At 50.2% G+C, this 19,786-nt stretch overlaps 1 protein-coding gene across 1 annotated transcript; it reads left to right on the top strand.

Moving 5' to 3' along the window:
- Nucleotides 1-278: 278 nt before the first annotated feature.
- LOC120504504 (heterogeneous nuclear ribonucleoprotein U-like protein 2) lies at nt 279-19,749 on the top strand. The gene is made up of 11 exons (XM_039714019.1): nt 279-331; nt 757-1,453; nt 5,637-5,877; nt 7,543-7,655; nt 9,832-10,167; nt 10,999-11,203; nt 13,622-13,822; nt 16,215-16,379; nt 17,150-17,323; nt 18,024-18,109; nt 19,681-19,749. Exons 1-11 carry the CDS (start codon nt 279-281, stop codon nt 19,747-19,749), a joined length of 2,340 nt encoding a protein of 779 aa, XP_039569953.1.
- The last annotated feature ends 37 nt before the right edge of the window (nt 19,750-19,786 follow it).

Below are 19,786 nucleotides of genomic sequence, written 5' to 3' on the forward strand. Positions count from 1 at the left end.
GAGGGCATCACAGGGACGCCGGGACAACTCTGGGAGCCTTCTGCTTCTAGGGACACTGGGGACAGCGAGGGGACACCGGGACAGATCCGGGAACCGCTGCTGTTCGATGTCACCATGGGAGCATTCCGCTTCTAGGGACACCGGGGACATTGGGGTGACACTGGGGACACCACGGGGACACCACGGGGACACCGAGAGGACACCGGGACAGCTCTGGGAGCCTTCTGCTTCTAGGGGACATTGGGGACACCACGGGGACACTGAGGGGACACCAGGACATGGCCTGGACACAGCCCAGAGACAGCGGGGACATGGAGGGGACACGGCGGCGGTGGCACCTCCTGGCACCTGCAGTCACCCAATGTCACCCGGTGTCAAATAATGTCCCCCCGTGTCCCCTCCTGCCCCCTGCAGCACGGCCATGGGGACAGCGCCGTCGTCCCCAAACTGTCCCCAAACTGTCCCAAACTGCCCCAAACTGTCCCAAACTGTCCCCAAACTGTCCCAAATTGTCCCCAAACTGTCCCAAACTGGCCCAATCTGTCCCCTGTCACCCCCAGAATAAAGCGTGGAGCCCCCCCCACCTCTCTGGAGGGGATTTTGGGGGGGTCTCCCCCAGGATTGTCACTCCTGTCACTTTGTGTCACCCTCAGTGCCCGGGGACACCGAGGGGACCCCGCTCTGGGGGGGTCACCCCAAACCTTGGGGCCCCCCGGGATTTGGGGGGGATTTGGGGTCCCCCCTTTCCTGGAGGAGATTTGGGGTCTCCATTTGCTGGGGGGGGGGATTTTGGGGTCCCCCCTGTCCTGGGCGGCCCCACGGAGGGGATGAGGAGGAGGAGGAGGAGGAAGAGGAGGAGGAGGAGGAAGAGGAGGAGGAGGAGGACGAGGAAGCGCTGCTCGCCGATGAGGACGAAGCCGCCGCCGCCGCCGCCGCGGCCCCCGAGGCGGCCCCGGCCCAGCCCGGCCCCCCCGGGGAGGAGGAGGAGGAGGAGGAGGAAGAGGAGGCGGCCCCGGCCGAGCCCGCGGGGTCGGAGCCGCTGCAGCCGCCGCAGGAGGAGCAGGGAGCGGCGGCCGCGGCCCAGCCTGAGGCGGCCGAGGGAGAAGGCGGCGGCGGCGGCGTGAACGGGGCCGAGCGGCCGCCGGAGGAGGCGCCCAGCGGGGATGAAGCGGCCGCGGCCGAGGCCAAGGAGGAGGAGGCGGCGGCGGGTGAGCGATGGGGGAGAGCCGGGACCGGGGGGAACCGGGAGAAGAACCCGGGAACCGGGAAAGGAACCCGGGACCCGGAGGGGAACCGGGAAAGGAACCCCGGGAACCGGGAATGGAACCACCGGAGCCTCGGGAATGGAACCCCGGGACCGGGGGGGAACCGGGAGAGGAAACCCAGGAACCGGGAATGGAACCCCGGGAGCCTCGGGAAGGCATCGGGAAAGGAACCCCCAGAACCGGATCCTTAAAACCGGGAAAAGAGCCCCGAAATCGTCGGGGGAGATCCCCGGGACCCTCGGGAAGGGAACCCCGGGACCGGGAGGGGAACCGGGAGAGGAACCCCGGGAACTTCGGGAAAAGAACCCCGGGAACGGGATCCCTAAAACCGGGAAAAGAGCCCCGAAATCGTCGGGGGAGATCCCCGGGACCCTCGGGAAGGGAACCCCGGGACCGGGGGGGAACCGGGAGAGGAAACCCAGGAACCGGGAATGGAACCCCGGGAGCCTCGGGAAGGCATCGGGAAAGGAACCCCCAGAACCGGATCCTTAAAACCGGGAAAAGAGCCCCGACGGGAATGGAACCACCGGAGCCTCGGGAATGGAACCCCGGGACCGGGGGGGAACCGGGAGAGGAAACCCAGGAACCGGGAATGGAACCCCGGGAGCCTCGGGAAGGCATCGGGAAAGGAACCCCCAGAACCGGATCCCTAAAACCGGGAAAAGAGCCCCGAAATCGTCGGGGGAGATCCCCGGGACCCTCGGGAAGGGAACCCCGGGACCGGGAGGGGAACCGGGAGAGGAACCCCGGGAACTTCGGGAAAAGAACCCCGGGAACGGGATCCCTGAAACCGGGAAAGAAACCCCGAAAATCTCGGGAGGGAACCGGGAACGGGATCCCTAAAACCGGGAAAGAAACCCCGAAAACCTCGGGAAAGGAACCCCCGGAGCCGGGAACGGGATCCCTAAAACCGGGAAAAGAGCCCCGAAATCGTCGGGGGGGATCCCCGGGACCGTGAGGGGAACCGGGAAAGGAACACCGGGAACGGGATCTTCAGAACCGGGAAAGGAACCCCAAAAATCTCGTGAGGGAACCGGGAAAGGAACCCCGAAAAGCTCGTGAGGGGATCGGGAAAGGAACCTTGGGGTGCTCGGGGAAAAAAATCCCCAAAAACCGGGAGAAAAAACCGGGAAAGGCCCCGGGGCCTCGTGAGGGACCCCTCATAAAATTCCCGTTTTTCCCTCAAAATCCCAACCTCGGCCTTGTCCCCGTTGCCAGAGTTTTGAGGGATAAAATCGAGATAAAATCGGGATAAAATCGCGATAAAATCCCCAAAATTCCCCACAGGGAAAGCCGGGATTTGGGGGGGGGAAAAAAGCGGGAAAAATTTGAATTCCGAGGGATTTTTGTGGAGCCGCGGGTGAGGGGAAATCAGTGGAGTTGATGGAATTAATGAATTCCGAGTTGGGTTTTGGGGAAAACGGGAGGGAAAAGTCGGGAAAAATTTGGGTTTGTAGGGGAGGAATTTGGGAAGGGTTTTGGAGGGAAAAAAATCCGGATTTTTGTGAGGTTTGGAGGGGAAAAATTCCTGATTTTTGTGAGGTTTGGAGGGGAAAAAATCCTGATTTTTGTGGATTTCTGAGGGGAAAGTCCTGATTTTTGTGCATTTTGGATGGAAAAATCCTGATTTTTGTAGATTTCTGAGGGAAAAGTCCTGATTTTTGTGAATTTCTGAGGGGAAAATCCTGATTTTTGTGGATTTCTGAGGGGAAAATCCTGATTTTTGTGGATTTCTGATGGGAAAAATCTGATTTTTGTGGATTTCTGAGGGAAAAATATTAATTTTTGTGTATTTCTGAGGAAAAAGTCCTGATTTTTGTGAATTTTTGAGGGGAAAATCCTGATTTTTGTACATTTTGGAGGGAAAAGTCCTGATTTTTGGGGATTTCTGAGGCGGAGGGGAAAAATTCCTGATTTTTGTGGATTTCTGAGGGGAAAGTCCTGATTTTTGTGCATTTTGGATGGAAAAATCCTGATTTTTGTAGATTTCTGAGGGAAAAGTCCTGATTTTTGTGAATTTCTGAGGGGAAAATCCTGATTTTTGTGCATTTTGGAGGGAAAAATCCTGGTTTTGTGGATTTCTGAGGGGAAAATTTTAATTTTTGTGCATTTCTGAGGAAAAAGTCCTGATTTTTGTGAATTTTTGAGGAAAAAGTCCTGATTTTTGTGAATTTTTGAGGGGAAAATCCTGATTTTTGTACATTTTGGAGGGAAAAGTCCTGATTTTTGTGGATTTCTGAGGGGAAAGTCCTGATTTTTGTGCATTTTGGATGGAAAAATCCTGATTTTTGTAGATTTCTGAGGGAAAAGTCCTGATTTTTGTGAATTTCTGAGGGGAAAATCCTGATTTTTGTGGATTTCTGATGGGAAAAATCTGATTTTTGTGGATTTCTGAGGGAAAAATATTAATTTTTGTGCATTTCTGAGGAAAAAGTCCTGATTTTTGTGAATTTTTGAGGGGAAAATCCTGGTTTTTGTACATTTTGGAGGGAAAAGTCCTGATTTTTGTGGATTTCTGAGGGAAAATTCTCGGTTTTGAGGGAAAAAATTTTGAATTTTGTGAAATAATCCAGGAGAAAGATGTTGGGGAACTGGGGGATTTGTTTTAAGGAGAAATCTTTGGGTTCAGGAAAAGTTTGGAATTTTTGAGGGGAAAATCTGAATTTTTAAAGGCAAATTGTGATTTTTGAGGAGAAAATCTGGATTTTTTGAGGAGCAAATCCAGGTTTTTATTGAAGAATGTTGATTTTTGATTGGAAAATCCAGGAATTTGAGGGAAAATTTTACATTTTGAAGGAAAAAAATGTAATTTTTGAGGGAAAAATTCTGATTTTTGACTGAAAAATTCTGATTTTGGGAAGATTTGTGGAGCTTGGATCACCCTGGAACAGAATTTTATTGGGATTAAAGTGAAATCATCCCCATTTTTGTCCCAAATTTTGATTTTTTTTTTTTTTTGGGATGAAAGCTGGAAAATTTCCATTATTGAACTTTCCAAAAATACAAGAACTTGGATTTTATGAAAATATTTCCAAATGTTGAATTTTCAGGAATTTTTTTGGCCAAACGAAGGGAAAATTGGGATTTTTTTTGGTGTTTCCTTGGATTTTCCTGTTGGATTTATTCATTTTTAATTTGGATTTTCCAGTTTTTAGTGAACCAAAGGATCTTGGTCTGGAATTTTTCCTTTTTACTGAAAAATCCCAGGGGAATTTGACATTTTTTGAAGTAATTTTTGAGGAAAAAATTGAATTTTTAACTCTTTTTTCATTATAAAACCCAGAAAATTCAGCAAAACTCTGGGGATTCCATGGAATGTTTTGATTTAGGGGATTTTTAAAGAAAAAAATTTGAATTTTAATCACATTTCAATCTTTAAAGTCTGGAAAAATACATTCAAGCTTCAAGATTTTCATTGAATATTTTGCTTTAATTCAAGGGAAAAAAAATCAAAATTTAACCCTTTTTTTCCCCAGGAAAATTGAAATAAATCCCAATTTTGACCCTTTTTTGTCCAGGAAAAATAGGAAAAATGAAAATAAATTCAACTTTTCACCTTTTTTCTTTGGAAAAATAGAGCTAAATCTGAATTTTAGCCCTTTTTTCCCTTAGAAAATGAAAATAAATTTAAATTTTAACCCTTTTTTCTCCAGAAAAGCTGAAAAAATCAAAGTGAATTCAAATTTTAACCATTTTTCCCCTTAGAAAATGAAAATAAATTGTATTTTAACCCTTTTTACCCCAGAAGAGTGGAAAGAAGTTTAAATTTTAACCCTTTTTTCTCAGGAAAATTAAAATAAAACTGAATTTTAACCCTTTTTACCCTGGAAAAGTGGAAAATAAATTCAAATTTTTACTTTTTTTTTCAGAAAAATGAAAATAAAACTGGATTTTAATTCTTTTTTGCCCAGAAAAGTGGAAATAAATTCAAATTTTTACCCTTTTTTCCTCAGAAAATGAAAATAAATTCAAATCTTAACCTTTTTTCCTGGGAAAATGAAAATAAATGTGAATTTTAACCCTTTTTTCATGGAAAAATTGAAATAAATTCAAGTTTTTACCTGTTTTTCCCCAGAAAATTGAAAATAAATGCAAATTTCCCTGGGATTTCTCTGTGCTGGCGTTCCCGGGTGGAACCCGCTTCATTTTGGGCTGAAATGAGGAGGTTTTGGGCAGGAAATGGGGGAAAAATAGGGGAAAAATGAGGAGAAAAGGGGGAAAAATGGGGAAAAGGGAAAGTAGGGAAAAAGGGGAAAATTGGGCAAAAAGAGGGAAAAAATGTGGGGAAAAGGGAGAAAAATGGGGGAAAGGGGGGAAATTGGGAAAAGGGGGGAAAATGTGGGAGAAGGGGGGAAAAATAGGGCAAAAAGAGGGAAAAATGGGGGGAAAATGGGAAAAAAGGGGCGAAAATGGGGGGAAATGGGGAAAACCAGGGTAACAAATGGGATTTGTGTTGCTGCTGTTCCCTTTTCCTGCCCCATTCCTGCATTTTTTGGCCCCCAATCCCAAATTGCCCCTCAGGTGTCCCAGAACCTCCCGGGGAAGGAGGGCAGCTCCGAGGTGCCGCTGCTCAGGGTGGGCTGGTCCGTGGACTTCTCCCACTCCCAGCTGGGTGAGGCCAAAATGCCCCGAAATGCACCCAAAATCCAGCCCAGGAGCACAAAAACCCATCCAGGATCCCAAAAATTCAGCCCAGGATCACAAAAACCCATCCAGGAGCACAAAAACCCATCCAGGATCCCAAAATCCAGCCCAGGATCCCCAAAAATTCAGCCCTAAATCCCAAAATCCAGCCCTAAATCCCAAAAATCCAGCCCTAAATCCCAAAATCCAGCCCTAAATCCCAAAATCCAGCCCTAAATCCCAAAATCCAGCCCTAAATCCCAAAATCCAGCCCTAAATCCCAAAATCCAGCCCTAAATCCCAAAATCCAGCCCAGGAGCACAAAAACCCATCCAGGATCCCAAAAATTCAGCCCAGGATCCCCAAATCCAGCTCAGGATCCCAAAAATCCAGCTCAGGATCCCAAAATCCAGCCCTAAATCCCAAAATTCCAGCCCCAAATCCAGCCCAGGATCCCAAAATCCAACTCGGGATTCCCAAAATCCAGCCCAGGATCCCCAAATCCAGCCCTAAATCCCAAAAATCCAGCCCAGGATCCCAAAAATCCAGCCCTAAATCCCAAAATTCAGCCCAACATCACAAAAATCCAGCTGAGAATCCCAAAAATTCAGCCCCAAATCCAGCCCAGGATTCCCAAAATCCAGCTCAGAATCCCAAAATCCATCCCAAAATCCACCCAAAAATCCCCAAATCCATCCCAAAATCCACCCAAAAATCCCCAAAATCCACCCCAAAATCCTGAAATCCATCCCCAAATTCACCCCAAAATCCCCAAATCCACCCCAAAAATCAATCCAGCCCTAAATCCCAAAATTCAGCCCAACATCACAAAAATCCAGCTGAGAATCCCAAAAATTCAGCCCCAAATCCAGCCCAGGATCCCAAAATCCAACTCAGGATTCCCAAAATCCAGCCCAGGATTCCCAAAATCCAGCCCAGGATCCCAAAAATTCAGCCCAGGGTCCAAAATCCAGCCCAGGATCCCAAAAATCCAGCTCAGAATCCCCAAATCCATCCCAAAATCCGCCCAAAAACCCCCAAATCCACCCCAAAAATCCCAAAATCCAGCCCAAAATCCCCAAATCCCCAAAATCCACCTTAAATCCGCCCAGAGAATCCCCAGAATCCCCAAAATCCCCAAAATGCACCCCAAAAATCCCAAAATCCAGCCCAAAATCCCCAAATCCCCAAAATCCAGCCCAGGATCCCAAAAATCCAGCTCAGAATCCCCAAATCCATCCCAAAACCCACCCAAAAATCCCCAAATCCATCCCAAAATCCGCCCAAAAACCCCCAAATCCGCCCCAAAATCCTGAAATCCATCCCCAAATTCACCCCAAAATCCCCAAATCCACCCCAAAAATCCCCAAATCCTTCCCCAAATCCCCAAAATCCACCCTAAATCTATCCCCAGAATCCCCAAATCCCGAAAATGCACCCCAAAATCCACCCCAAAATCCCCAAAATCCACCTTAAATCCATCCCCAGAATCCCCAAAATCCCCAAAATCCAGCTCAAAATCCCCAAATCCCCAAAATCCACCCCAAAAATCCCAAAATCCACCCCAAAATCTCCAAATCCACCTGAAAAAACCCCAAATCCACCCCAAAATCCATCCCCAAACCCCAAACTTTCCCCTTTTGCCCCATCCCAGGCGAGGATGAGTTTTCCTACGGCTTCGACGGGCGGGGGCTGAAGGTGGAAAACGGAAAATTTGAGGAATTTGGGGAAAGTTTTGGGGAGAACGACGTCATCGGCTGCTTCGCGGTGAGGGGGAAATGGGGAAAAAAGGAAAATTCCTGGAAAACAAAATCTCCAAATCCACCTGAAAAAACCCCAAATCCACCCCAAATCCCCCCCAAACCCCAAACTTTCCCCTTTCTGCCCCTCCCAGGCGAGGATGAGTTTTCCTACGGCTTCGACGGGCGGGGGCTGAAGGTGGAAAACGGAAAATTTGAGGAATTTGGGGAAAGTTTTGGGGAGAACGACGTCATCGGCTGCTTCGCGGTGAGGGGGAAACGGGGAAAAAAGGAAAATTCCTGGGAAAAAAACAAATTATGAAATGGTTTTATAAAATATTGGGGGAAAAAACGGGAGAAAATGGGGAAAAATTGGGGGAAATTTGGGAAAATTCTGAGATAATCAGGGAAAATTTGGGAAGAATCCTGGGAAAGGTGGAGGGAAAAAGGGAAAATCTGGGAAAAGGGGGAAAATCAGGAGAAAAACCTGAAAAAGATCAGGAGAGAAAGAGGAGAAAAGGGGAAATGGGGGGAAATGGGGGAAATTCTGAGATAATCAGGGAAAATTTGGGAAGAATCCTGGGAAAGGTGGAGGGAAAAAGGGAAAATCTGGGAAAAAAGGGGAAATCTGGAGAAAAATCAGGGAAAATCAGGAGGAAAACCTGAAGAAGATCAGGAGAGAAAGAGGAGAAAAATCAGGAGAAAAAGGGTAAAAAATCAGATTGAAAATGGGGAAAATCAGGAGAAAGGGGGAAAATCAGGAATAAAAAGGGAAAAAGTAGGGGAAAAAAAGGGGAAAATCAGGGGAAAAAGGGGGAAAATGGGAAAAATCAGGGGTAGGGGAAAAAAAGGGGAAAATCAGGGGAAAAAGGGGGAAAATCAGATTAAAAATGGGAAAAATCAGGAAAAAAGGGGGGAAATCAGGAAAAAGGGGGGAAAATTTGATTAAGAATTGGAAAAATGAGGGAAAAAGGGGAAAAATCAGATTAAAAATGGGAAAAATCAGGAAAAAAGGGGGGAAATCAGGAAAAAGGGGGGAAAATTTGATTAAGAATTGGAAAAATGAGGGAAAAAGGGGAAAAATCAGGAAAAAAGTGGGAAAAATCAGGAAAAAGGGGAGAAATCAGGGAAAAATCAGGAAAAAATGGAGAAAATCAGATTAAAAATGGGAAAACTCAGGGGAAAATCAGGAAAAAAGGGGAAAAATCAGGAAAAAAGTGGGAAAAATCAGGAAAAAGGGGAGAAATCAGGGAAAAATCAGGAAAAAATGGAGAAAATCAGATTAAAAATGGGAAAACTCAGGGGAAAATCAGGAAAAAAGGGGAAAAATCAGGAAAAAAGTGGGAAAAATCAGGAAAAAGGGGAGAAATCAGGGAAAAATCAGGAAAAAATGGAGAAAATCAGATTAAAAATGGGAAAACTCAGGGGAAAATCAGGAAAAAAGGGGAAAAATCAGGAAAAAAGTGGGAAACTCAGGAAAAATGGGAAAATCAGGATAAAAGGGTGAAAAATCAGGGAAAAGGGGGAAAAAACGGGGAAAATCAGGGAAAAAAGGGGGAAAATGAGGAAAATAATGGGAAAAATCAGGAAAAAAGTGGAAAAATCAGGAAAAAAAGGGAAAAAATTGCAAAAAAAAGGGGAAAAATCCGGGAAAAACCAGGAAAAATCAGGAAAAAAAGGGGAAAAACCAGGAAAAATCAGGAAAATAATGGGAAAAATCAGGGAAAAAAGTGGGAAAAATCAGAAAAAAGGTGGAAAAATCTGGAAAAAAGTGCAAAAATCAGGAAAAAAAGGGGAAAAATCAGGAAAAAAGGGGAAAAACCAGGAAAAATCAGGAAAATAATGGGAAAAATCGGGAAAAAAAGGGGAAAAAGGGGAAAAACCAGGAAAAATCAGGAAAATAATGGGAAAAATCAGGGAAAAAAGTGGGAAAAATCAGAAAAAAGGTGGAAAAATCTGGAAAAAAGTGCAAAAATCAGGAAAAAAAGGGGAAAAATCAGGAAAAAAGGGGAAAAACCAGGAAAAATCAGGAAAATAATGGGAAAAATCAGGAAAAAAAGGGGAAAAATCAGGAAAAAAAGGGGAAAAACCAGGAAAAATCAGGAAAAAAAGGGGAAAAACCAGGAAAAGTCAGGCAAAAAAGGGGAAGGAGCCCCCAGGCGCCTCCTTCCGGGTGTGAAATTTGCCATTTATTTCCCCCCCAGGACTTCGAGGGCCCCGAGGTGGTGGAGCTGTCCTTCTCCAAGAACGGGCAGGCGCTGGGCACGGCCTTCGCGGTGCCCAAGGGCGCGCTGGGCGCGCGGGCGCTGCTGCCGCACGTGCTGTGCAAGGGCTGCGCCGTCGAGCTCAACTTCGGGCAGCGGCCGCAGCCGCTGGCGCCCGTGCCCGACGGCTTCGTCTTCATCCACGAGCTGCCCGCCCCCGACAGGGTCCGCACGCCAACGGGGCCCAAGAGCACCGAGGAGTGCGAGGTGGGGGGCCGGGGAGGTGGGATTTATGGGATTAATGGGATTTATGGGATTTATGGGATTAACGGGATTGTGGGATGGATGGCGCTTCAACATCCTGGGCACCGAGCGCGTCCTGCACCAGCTCAGGGTCAGCCACACCAGGAACCACGGGAATGGGGGATCCTGGGATTAATGGGATGGATGGGATTGTGGGATTGATGGGATGGGATAATGGGATGGGAATAATGGGATTGATAGGATGGGATAACGGGATAATGGGATTGATAAAATGGGATAATGGATTAGAAATAGTGGGATTGATAGAATGGGATGATGGGATAATGGATGGGAATCATGGGATTGATAGGATGGGATAATGGGGTGGGAATAATGGGAATAACGGGATAGACAGGATGGGATAATGGGATGGCATGGGTTGGAATTCTGGGGTGGGAATGCTGGGATCTGTGGCCCAAACAGAGCCAGGCTCCCCAGGCTGGAGCTCCCCTCCCTCCCATATTTCCTGTGCCCATTCCCCCATTCCCGAATTCCCACATTCCCCCATTCCTGAATTCCCCCATTCCCGAATCCCCCATTCCCCGCTGGGAAAACCAGCCTGGGAAATCAGCCCAGGAAACCAACACGGGAATCTGGGAAAATCAGCCCAGAAAGCCCAGGAAAAACACCTCAAAAAATCCCAGGAACCCCCCCCTCCAAAAATCCCCATTCCAGATCCCAAAATCCCCATTCCTGAGCCCAAATCCCCATTCCTGAGCCCAAATCCCCATTTTTTCTCCCCAATCCCATTTTTTTTCCCCTTAAATCCATTTTTCCCCATAAATCCCATTTTTTCCCTTAAATCCCATTTTCCCCCCATAAATCCCATTTTCCCCCATAAATCCCATTTTTTCCCCTTAAATCCCCTTTTTCCCCCCAAAATCCCCATTTTCCCCCCAGTGCAACGTGTACAACTCGGGGCAGCGCCGGAAGCTCTCGGCCTTCAAGGGCTTCTCCAGGAAGGTCGTGGTGATCGTCCCGGCCGAGCCGGACTGGGAGCAGCGGCTGCAGCAGCGGCGCCAGGCCGAGGGCGACGACGTGCCCGAGTCCGTCATGCTCGAGATGAAAGGTGGGGAAAAATGGGAAAAAACGGGGGAAAAATGGGAAAAAACGGGGGGAAAATGGGAAAAAACGGGGGGAAATCCCTGGGGAATGGGAAAATCCCTGGGGAATGAGCGGCGCCAGGCCGAGGGCGACGACGTGCCCGAGTCCGTCATGCTGGAGATGAAAGGTGGGGGGAAATGGGGAAAAATCCTGGGGAAATGGGAAAAAATGGGAAAAATCCCTGAGAAACGGGCAAAAAATGGGGAAAATCCCTGGGAAATGGGAAAATCCCTGGGGAATGAGCGGCGCCAGGCCGAGGGCGACGACGTGCCCGAGTCCGTCATGCTCGAGATGAAAGGTGGGGAAAAATGGGGAAAAATCCTGGGGAAATGGGAAAAAATGGGAAAAATCCCTGAGAAACGGGCAAAAAATGGGGGGGAAATCCCTGAGAAATGAGCAAAAAATGAGAGAAAACAGGGGGAAAATGCCTGGGAAATGAAGGGAAGAATGGGGCGAAAATCCCTGGGAGATGAGCAGAAAATGGGGGGGAAATCCATGGGGAATGAGGGGGGGAATCCCAGGAAGATGAGGGAAGAAATGAGGGAAATCCGTGGGAAACGAGGGGGAAACCCCCGGGGAAATCCTTGGGGAATGAGCGGCGCCAGGCCGAGGGCGACGATGTGCCCGAGTCCGTCATGCTGGAGATGAAAGGTGGGGAAAAATCCTGGGGAAATGGGAAAAAATGGGAAAAAACGGAGGGAAAATGGGAAAAAACGGGGGGAAATCCCGGGGAATTGGGAAAAAATGGGAAAAAAATGGGAAAAAACGGGGGGAAAATGGGAAAAAACGGGGGGAAATCCCTGGGGAATGAGCGGCGCCAGGCCGAGGGCGACGACGTGCCCGAGTCCGTCATGCTCGAGATGAAAGGTGGGGGGAAAAAATGGGGGAAAATCCCGGGGAAATGGGAAAAAATGGGAAAAAACAGGGGAAAATGGGAAAAAACGGGGGGAAATCCCTGGGGAATGAGCGGCGCCAGGCCGAGGGCGACGACGTGCCCGAGTCCGTCATGCTGGAGATGAAAGGTGGGAGGAAAAAATGGGGGAAAAATCCTGGGGAAATGGGAAAAAATGGGAAAAATCCCTGAGAAACGGGCAAAAAATGGGGAAAATCCCTGGGAAATGGGAAAATCCCTGGGGAATGAGCGGCGCCAGGCCGAGGGCGACGACGTGCCCGAGTCCGTCATGCTCGAGATGAAAGGTGGGGGGGAAAAATGGGGGAAAATCCTGGGGAAATGGGAAAAAATGGGAAAAATCCCTGAGAAACGGGCAAAAAATGGGGAAAATCCCTGGGAAATGGGAAAATCCCTGGGGAATGAGCGGCGCCAGGCCGAGGGCGACGACGTGCCCGAGTCCGTCATGCTCGAGATGAAAGGTGGGGGGAAAAAATGGGGGAAAATCCCGGGGAAATGGGAAAAAATGGGAAAAAACAGGGGAAAATGGGAAAAAACGGGGGGAAATCCCTGGGGAATGAGCGGCGCCAGGCCGAGGGCGACGACGTGCCCGAGTCCGTCATGCTCGAGATGAAAGGTGGGGGGAAAAAATGGGGGAAAATCCCGGGGAAATGGGAAAAAATGGGAAAAAACGGAGGGAAAATGGGAAAAAACGGGGGGAAATCCCGGGGAATTGGGAAAAAATGGGAAAAAAATGGGAAAAAACAGGGGGAAAATGGGAAAAAACGGGGGGAAATCCCGGGGAATTGGGAAAAAATGGGAAAAAAATGGGAAAAAACAGGGGGAAAATGGGAAAAAACGGGGGGAAATCCCGGGGAATTGGGAAAAAATGGGAAAAAAATGGGAAAAAACAGGGGGAAAATGGGAAAAAACGGGGGGAAATCCCGGGGAATTGGGAAAAAATGGGAAAAAAATGGGAAAAAACAGGGGGAAAATGGGAAAAAACGGGGGGAAATCCCGGGGAATTGGGAAAAAATGGGAAAAAAATGGGAAAAAACGGGGGGAAATCCCTGGGGAATGAGTGGCACCAGGCCGAGGGCAACGACGTGCCCGAGTCCGTCATGCTGGAGATGAAAGGTGGGAGGAAAAAATGGGGGGAAATCCTGGGGAAATGGGAAAAAAATGGGAAAAATCCCTGAGAAACGGGCAAAAAATGGGGGGGAAATCCCTGAGAAATGAGCAAAAAATGAGAGAAAACAGGGGGAAAATGCCTGGGAAATGAAGGGAAGAATGGGGGAAAATCCATGGGGAATGAGCAGAAAATGGGGGGGAAATCCATGGGGAATGAGGGGGGGAATCCCAGGAAGATGAGGGAAGAAATGAGGGAAATCCGTGGGAAACGAGGGGGAAACCCCCGGGCAGTGCTGATTTCCCCATGAAATCCCTCATTTCCCCCGATTCCGACCCAAATTTCCCCTTTTTCCCCGTTTGCAGCCAACTACTCGATCCCGGAGAAGAGCGAGTACGTGGACGAGGTTCTGTTCGGGGAGCTGGGCCGGGACGAGGCGGCGCCGCTGGTGCTGCGCTGGAAGGAGGAGGCGCGGAAGCAGCTGCCGCCCTCGGAGAAGCGCGGCAACCGCCGCAACAACCGCAACAAGCGCAACCGGCAGAACCGCAACCGCGGCCAGGGCTACGGTCAGGGGCAGGAACGGGGAAAAACGGGGGGAAAATGGGAAAAAATGGGGAAAAACGGGGAAAAAATGGGGTTAAAATGGGGAAAAACAGGGTAAAAATGGGATCTGGCAACCGCCGCAACAACCGCAACAAGCGCAACCGGCAGAACCGCAACCGCGGCCAGGGCTACGGTCAGGGGCAGGAACGGGGAAAAATGGGAAAAAACGGGGTTAAAATGGGATAAAATGGGGGAAAACGGGGTAAAAATGGGATAAAACGGGGTAAAAATGGGATCTGGCAACCGCCGCAACAACCGCAACAAGCCCAACCGGCAGAACCGCAACCGCGGCCAGGGCTACGGTCAGGGGCAGGAACGGGGAAAAACGGGGGGAAAATGGGAAAAAACGGGGGAAAATGGGGAAAAATGGGATAAAACGGGGTTAAAATGGGGAAAAAACGGGAAAAAATGGGGTTAAAATGGGATAAAAATGGGATAAAAAGGGATCTGGGAACTGCCGCAACAAGCGCAACCGGCAGAACCGCAACCGCGGCCAGGGCTACGGTCAGGGGCAGGAACGGGGAAAAACGGGGGGAAAATGGGAAAAAATGGGGAAAAACGGGGAAAAAATGGGGTTAAAATGGGGAAAAACAGGGTAAAAATGGGATCTGGCAACCGCCGCAACAACCGCAACAAGCGCAACCGGCAGAACCGCAACCGCGGCCAGGGCTACGGTCAGGGGCAGGAACGGGGAAAAATGGGGGGGAAATGGGAAAAAATGGGGAAAAACGGGGAAAAAATGGGATAAAACCGGGTAAAAATGGGAAAAAATGGGGTTAAAATGGGATAAAACAGGGGAAAAATGGGATCTGGCACCCGCCGCAACAACCGCAACAAGCGCAACCGGCAGAACCGCACCCGCGGCCAGGGCTACGGTCAGGGGGGAAATGGGGAAAAACGGGGGGAAAATGGGAAAAAACGGGGGAAAATGGGGAAAAATGGGATAAAACGGGGTAAAAATGGGATCTGGCACCCGCCGCAACAACCGCAACAAGCGCAACCGGCAGAACCGCACCCGCGGCCAGGGCTACGGTCAGGGGGGAAATGGGGAAAAACGGGGGGAAAATGGGAAAAAACGGGGGAAAATGGGGAAAAATGGGATAAAACGGGGTTAAAATGGGGAAAAAACGGGAAAAAATGGGGTTAAAATGGGATAAAAATGGGATAAAAAGGGATCTGGGAACTGCCGCAACAAGCGCAACCGGCAGAACCGCAACCGCGCCCAGGGCTACGGTCAGGGGGGAAATGGGGAAAAACGGGGGGAAAATGGGAAAAAATGGGGTTAAAATGGGATAAAACAGGGTAAAAATGGGTAAAAATGGGGTTAAAATGGGATAAAACAGGGTAAAAATGGGATCTGGCAACCACCACAACAACCGCAACAAGCGCAACCGGCAGAACCGCAACCGCGGCCAGGGCTACGGTCAGGGGCAGGAACGGGGAAAAATGGGAAAAAACGGGGTTAAAATGGGATAAAATGGGGGAAAACGGGGTAAAAATGGGATAAAACGGGGTAAAAATGGGATAAAACGGGGTTAAAATGGGAAAAAATGGGGAAAAAATGGGGTGAAAATGGGATAAAATGGGATCTGGCAACCGCCGCAACAACCGCAACAAGCGCAACCGGCAGAACCGCAACCGCGGCCAGGGCTACGGTCAGGGGCAGGAACGGGGAAAAACGGGGGGAAAATGGGAAAAAACGGGGGAAAATGGGGAAAAATGGGATAAAACGGGGTTAAAATGGGGAAAAAACGGGAAAAAATGGGGTTAAAATGGGATAAAAATGGGATAAAAAGGGATCTGGGAACTGCCGCAACAAGCGCAACCGGCAGAACCGCAACCGCGGCCAGGGCTACGGTCAGGGGGGAAATGGGGAAAAACGGGGGAAAATGGGGTAAAATTGTATAAAAACGGGGTAAAAATGGGATGTAGGGAGGGAAAACCGGGATATGGAGGGGGAATGGAATTGGGAAATATGGGAGAGGAAATCGGGATGTGGGTGGAGATGGGGACGGGTTTGGGAGGGGATTCCAGATGGGGTTTGGGATGGGTTTGGGATGGGTTTGGGATGGGTTTGGGTTGGGGTTTGGGGCTGGGTTTGGGTTGGGTTTGGGGCTGGGTTTGGGTTGGGTTTGGGCTGGATTTGAGGGGTTTTGGGCGGGATCTCCGTGGGATTTGGGGCTAATTCCTGTTCCTGATCTGTTCCCGATCCCTTCCCCTTCCTGATCCGTTCCCATTCCTGATCCCATTCCCACTCCCGTTCCCGTTCTGATGGGTTCCTGTTCTCATTCCTGTTCCCGTCCCCGTCCCCGTTCCCGGTTCTGACGGGTCCCGTTCCCGTTCCTGTTGCCGCAGTGGGGGGGCAGCGCCGGGGCTACGACAGCCGCGTCTACGGGGGCCAGCAGCAGCCGCAGTACTGGGGCCAGCCGGGCAACCGCGGGGTGAGCGCCCGCGGGGCCCTGCGGGGCCTTCCGGAACCTTCCGGGGCCTTCCGGAACCTTCTGGGGGATTCCAGATGGGGTTTGGGGCTGGGTTTGGGTTGGGTTTGGGGCTGGGTTTGGGATGGGGTTTGGGGCTGGATTTGAGGGGTTTGGGGCTGGATTTGAGGGGTTTTGGGTGGGATCTCCGCGGGATTTGGGGCTAATTCCTGTTTCTGATCCGTTCCTGTTCCTGATCCATATCCATTCCCATTCCCATCACTGATCTGTTCCCATTCACGATCCTGATCCGTTCCCATTCCTGTTCCCAATCCGTTCCCATTCCCATTCCTATTCCTGATCCCGTTCCTGTCCCCGTTCCCGTTCCCAGTTCTGATCCATTCCTGTCCCCATTCCCATCCCTGTTCCCCTTCCCGTTTCTGATGGGTCCCCGTTGCCGTTCCCGTTCTGACCCGTCCCCATTCCCGTCCCCGTTCCCATTCCCATTCCCATTCTGATCCATTCCCGTTCCCGTCCCCGTTCCCGTTCCGGTCCCGTTTCTGACCTGTCCCCGTTCCCTTTCTGACCCGTCCCCGTCCCCGTTCCCGTTCCCGTCCTGGTTCTGACCCGTCCCCGTTCCCATCCCCGTTCCCATTCCCGTCCCGTTTCTGATCCGTCCCCGTCCCCGTTCCCATTCCCATCCCTGATCCGTTCCCATTCCCGTTCCCGTCCCCGTTCCCGTCCCCGTCCCCGTCCCGGTTCTGACGGGTCCCGTTCCCATTCCCGTCCCCGTCCCGGTTCTGACGGGTCCCGTTCCCATTCCCGTCCCCGTCCCGGTTCTGACGGGTCCCGTTCCCGTTCCTGTTGCCGCAGTGGGGGGGCAGCGCCGGGGCTACGACAGCCGCGTCTACGGGGGCCAGCAGCAGCCGCAGTACTGGGGCCAGCCGGGCAACCGCGGGGTGAGCGCCCGCGGGGCCCTGCGGGGCCTTCCGGAACCTTCCGGGGCCTTCCGGAACCTTCTGGGGCATTTCCTGGGGCATTTTTGGGGCATTTCCTGGCCGGTTTTGGGCATTTTTTGGATATTTTTTGGGCATTTCCAGGGCATTTCTGGGGCACTTCCCACTTCCTGCTGCTTCCTGGGGCATTTCTGGGGTCACTCAGGGCATTTCCTGGCCAGTTCTGGGCATTTTTTGGGCATTTCCGGGGCACTTCCCACATCCTGCTGCTTCCTGGGGCGTTTCCTGGCCAGTTTGGGTATTTTTTTGGGCATTTTTTGGGTATTTTTGGGGCATTTCTGAGGCATTTCCCACGTCCTGCTGCTCCTGGCCAATTCCTGGGCATTTCTGGGGTCACTCCGGGCATTTCCTGGCCAGTTATGGGCATTTTTTGGGCATTTTTGGGGCATTTTTTGGGCATTTTCCTGGCCTCTGATCCATTCCCGTTCCCGTCCCCGTTCCCGTTCCGGTCCCGTTTCTGACCTGTCCCCGTTCCCTTTCTGACCCGTCCCCGTCCCCGTTCCCGTTCCCGTCCTGGTTCTGACCCGTCCCCGTTCCCATCCCCGTTCCCATTCCCGTCCCGTTTCTGATCCGTCCCCGTCCCCGTTCCCATTCCCATCCCTGATCCGTTCCCATTCCCGTTCCCGTCCCCGTTCCCGTCCCCGTCCCCGTCCCGGTTCTGACGGGTCCCGTTCCCATTCCCGTCCCCGTCCCGGTTCTGACGGGTCCCGTTCCCGTTCCTGTTGCCGCAGTGGGGGGGCAGCGCCGGGGCTACGACAGCCGCGTCTACGGGGGCCAGCAGCAGCCGCAGTACTGGGGCCAGCCGGGCAACCGCGGGGTGAGCGCCCGCGGGGCCCTGCGGGGCCTTCCGGAACCTTCCGGGGCCTTCCGGAACCTTCTGGGGCATTTCCTGGGGCATTTTTGGGGCATTTCCTGGCCGGTTTTGGGCATTTTTTGGATATTTTTTGGGCATTTCCAGGGCATTTCTGGGGCACTTCCCACTTCCTGCTGCTTCCTGGGGCATTTCTGGGGTCACTCAGGGCATTTCCTGGCCAGTTCTGGGCATTTTTTGGGCATTTCCGGGGCACTTCCCACATCCTGCTGCTTCCTGGGGCATTTCCTGGCCAGTTTGGGTATTTTTTTGGGCATTTTTTGGGTATTTTTGGGGCATTTCTGAGGCATTTCCCACGTCCTGCTGCTCCTGGCCAATTCCTGGGCATTTCTGGGGTCACTCCGGGCATTTCCTGGCCAGTTATGGGCATTTTTTGGGCATTTTTGGGGCATTTTTTGGGCATTTTCCTGGCCGATCTGCAGCAGGGTTGAGCTGGAGTTAAATCAGTGTTAAACTGGGGTTAAACTGGGAGTTAGACCACGCTTAAACTGGGGTTAAACTGGGATTGATACCATGGTTAAACTGGGGTTAAACTGGGATTGATACCCTGGTTAAACTGGGGTTAAATCAGTGTTAAACTGGGATTTAAGCCAGACTTAAACTGGGATTTAGACCAGGGTTAAACTGGGGTTAAACTGGGATTTACACCGGGGTTAAACTGGGGTTAAACTGGGATTGATACCATGATTAAACTGGGGTTAAATCAGTGTTAAACTGGGATTTAAGCCAGACTTAAACTGGGATTTAGACCAGGGTTAAACTGGGGTTAAACTGGGATTTACACCGGGGTTAAACTGGGGTTAAACTGGGATTGATACCATGATTAAACTGGGGTTAAATCAGTGTTAAACCGGGATTTAGGCCGGGGTCACTCCAGGTTGGAAACCCCAGAAATGAACGAATCTAACGGGAACTTTGGGGTGGAATTTGGGGATTTTGGGGGTGGATTTTTGGAGTGAAATGTGGGGATTTTTTTGGGATGAAAATTGGGGATTTTTGGGGTTGAAATTTGAGGATTTTTGGGGGTGGAATTTGGGGATTTTTGGGGTTGAAATTTGAGGATTTTTGGGGGTGGAATTTGGGGATTTTTGGGGTGGATTTTGAGTTGAAATGCGGGGATTTTTTCAGTGGAATTTGGATTTTTTAGTTAAAAATCCACATACTTTTGAGTTAAAATTCGCTATTTTTGAGTTAAAACTTGGGGATTTTGAGTTAAAACTTGGGGATTTTTGAGTTAAGATTTTTGGATTTTTGAGTTAAAATTTGGGGATTTTTGAGTTAAAATTTGGGGATTTTCGGGTTAAAATTCACTTTTTTTGAGTTAAAACTTGGGGATTTTTGAGTTAAAATTTGGGGATTTTTGGGTTAAAATTCACTTTTTTTGAGTTAAAACTTGGGGATTTTTGAGTTAAAATTTGGGGATTTTTGGGTTAACCCACCCGGGATTTTTTGGGGATTTTTCGGGGTGGGATTTCAGCTCCCAGTTTGCCCAGTTTAACCAGTTTCCCCTCCCCCAGTGGCAGAATTACTACCAGGACAGAGACCGGTACTACAGGAACTACTACGGCTACCAGGGCTACCGGTGAACCCCGAAAATTGGAAAATTCCCGAAATTTGGGGGGG

The sequence above is a fragment of the Passer montanus genome, unplaced genomic scaffold, assembly GCF_014805655.1.
Source record: "Passer montanus isolate IOZ18808 unplaced genomic scaffold, ASM1480565v1 scaffold295, whole genome shotgun sequence".
In the NCBI taxonomy this organism is placed as follows: domain Eukaryota; kingdom Metazoa; phylum Chordata; class Aves; order Passeriformes; family Passeridae; genus Passer; species Passer montanus.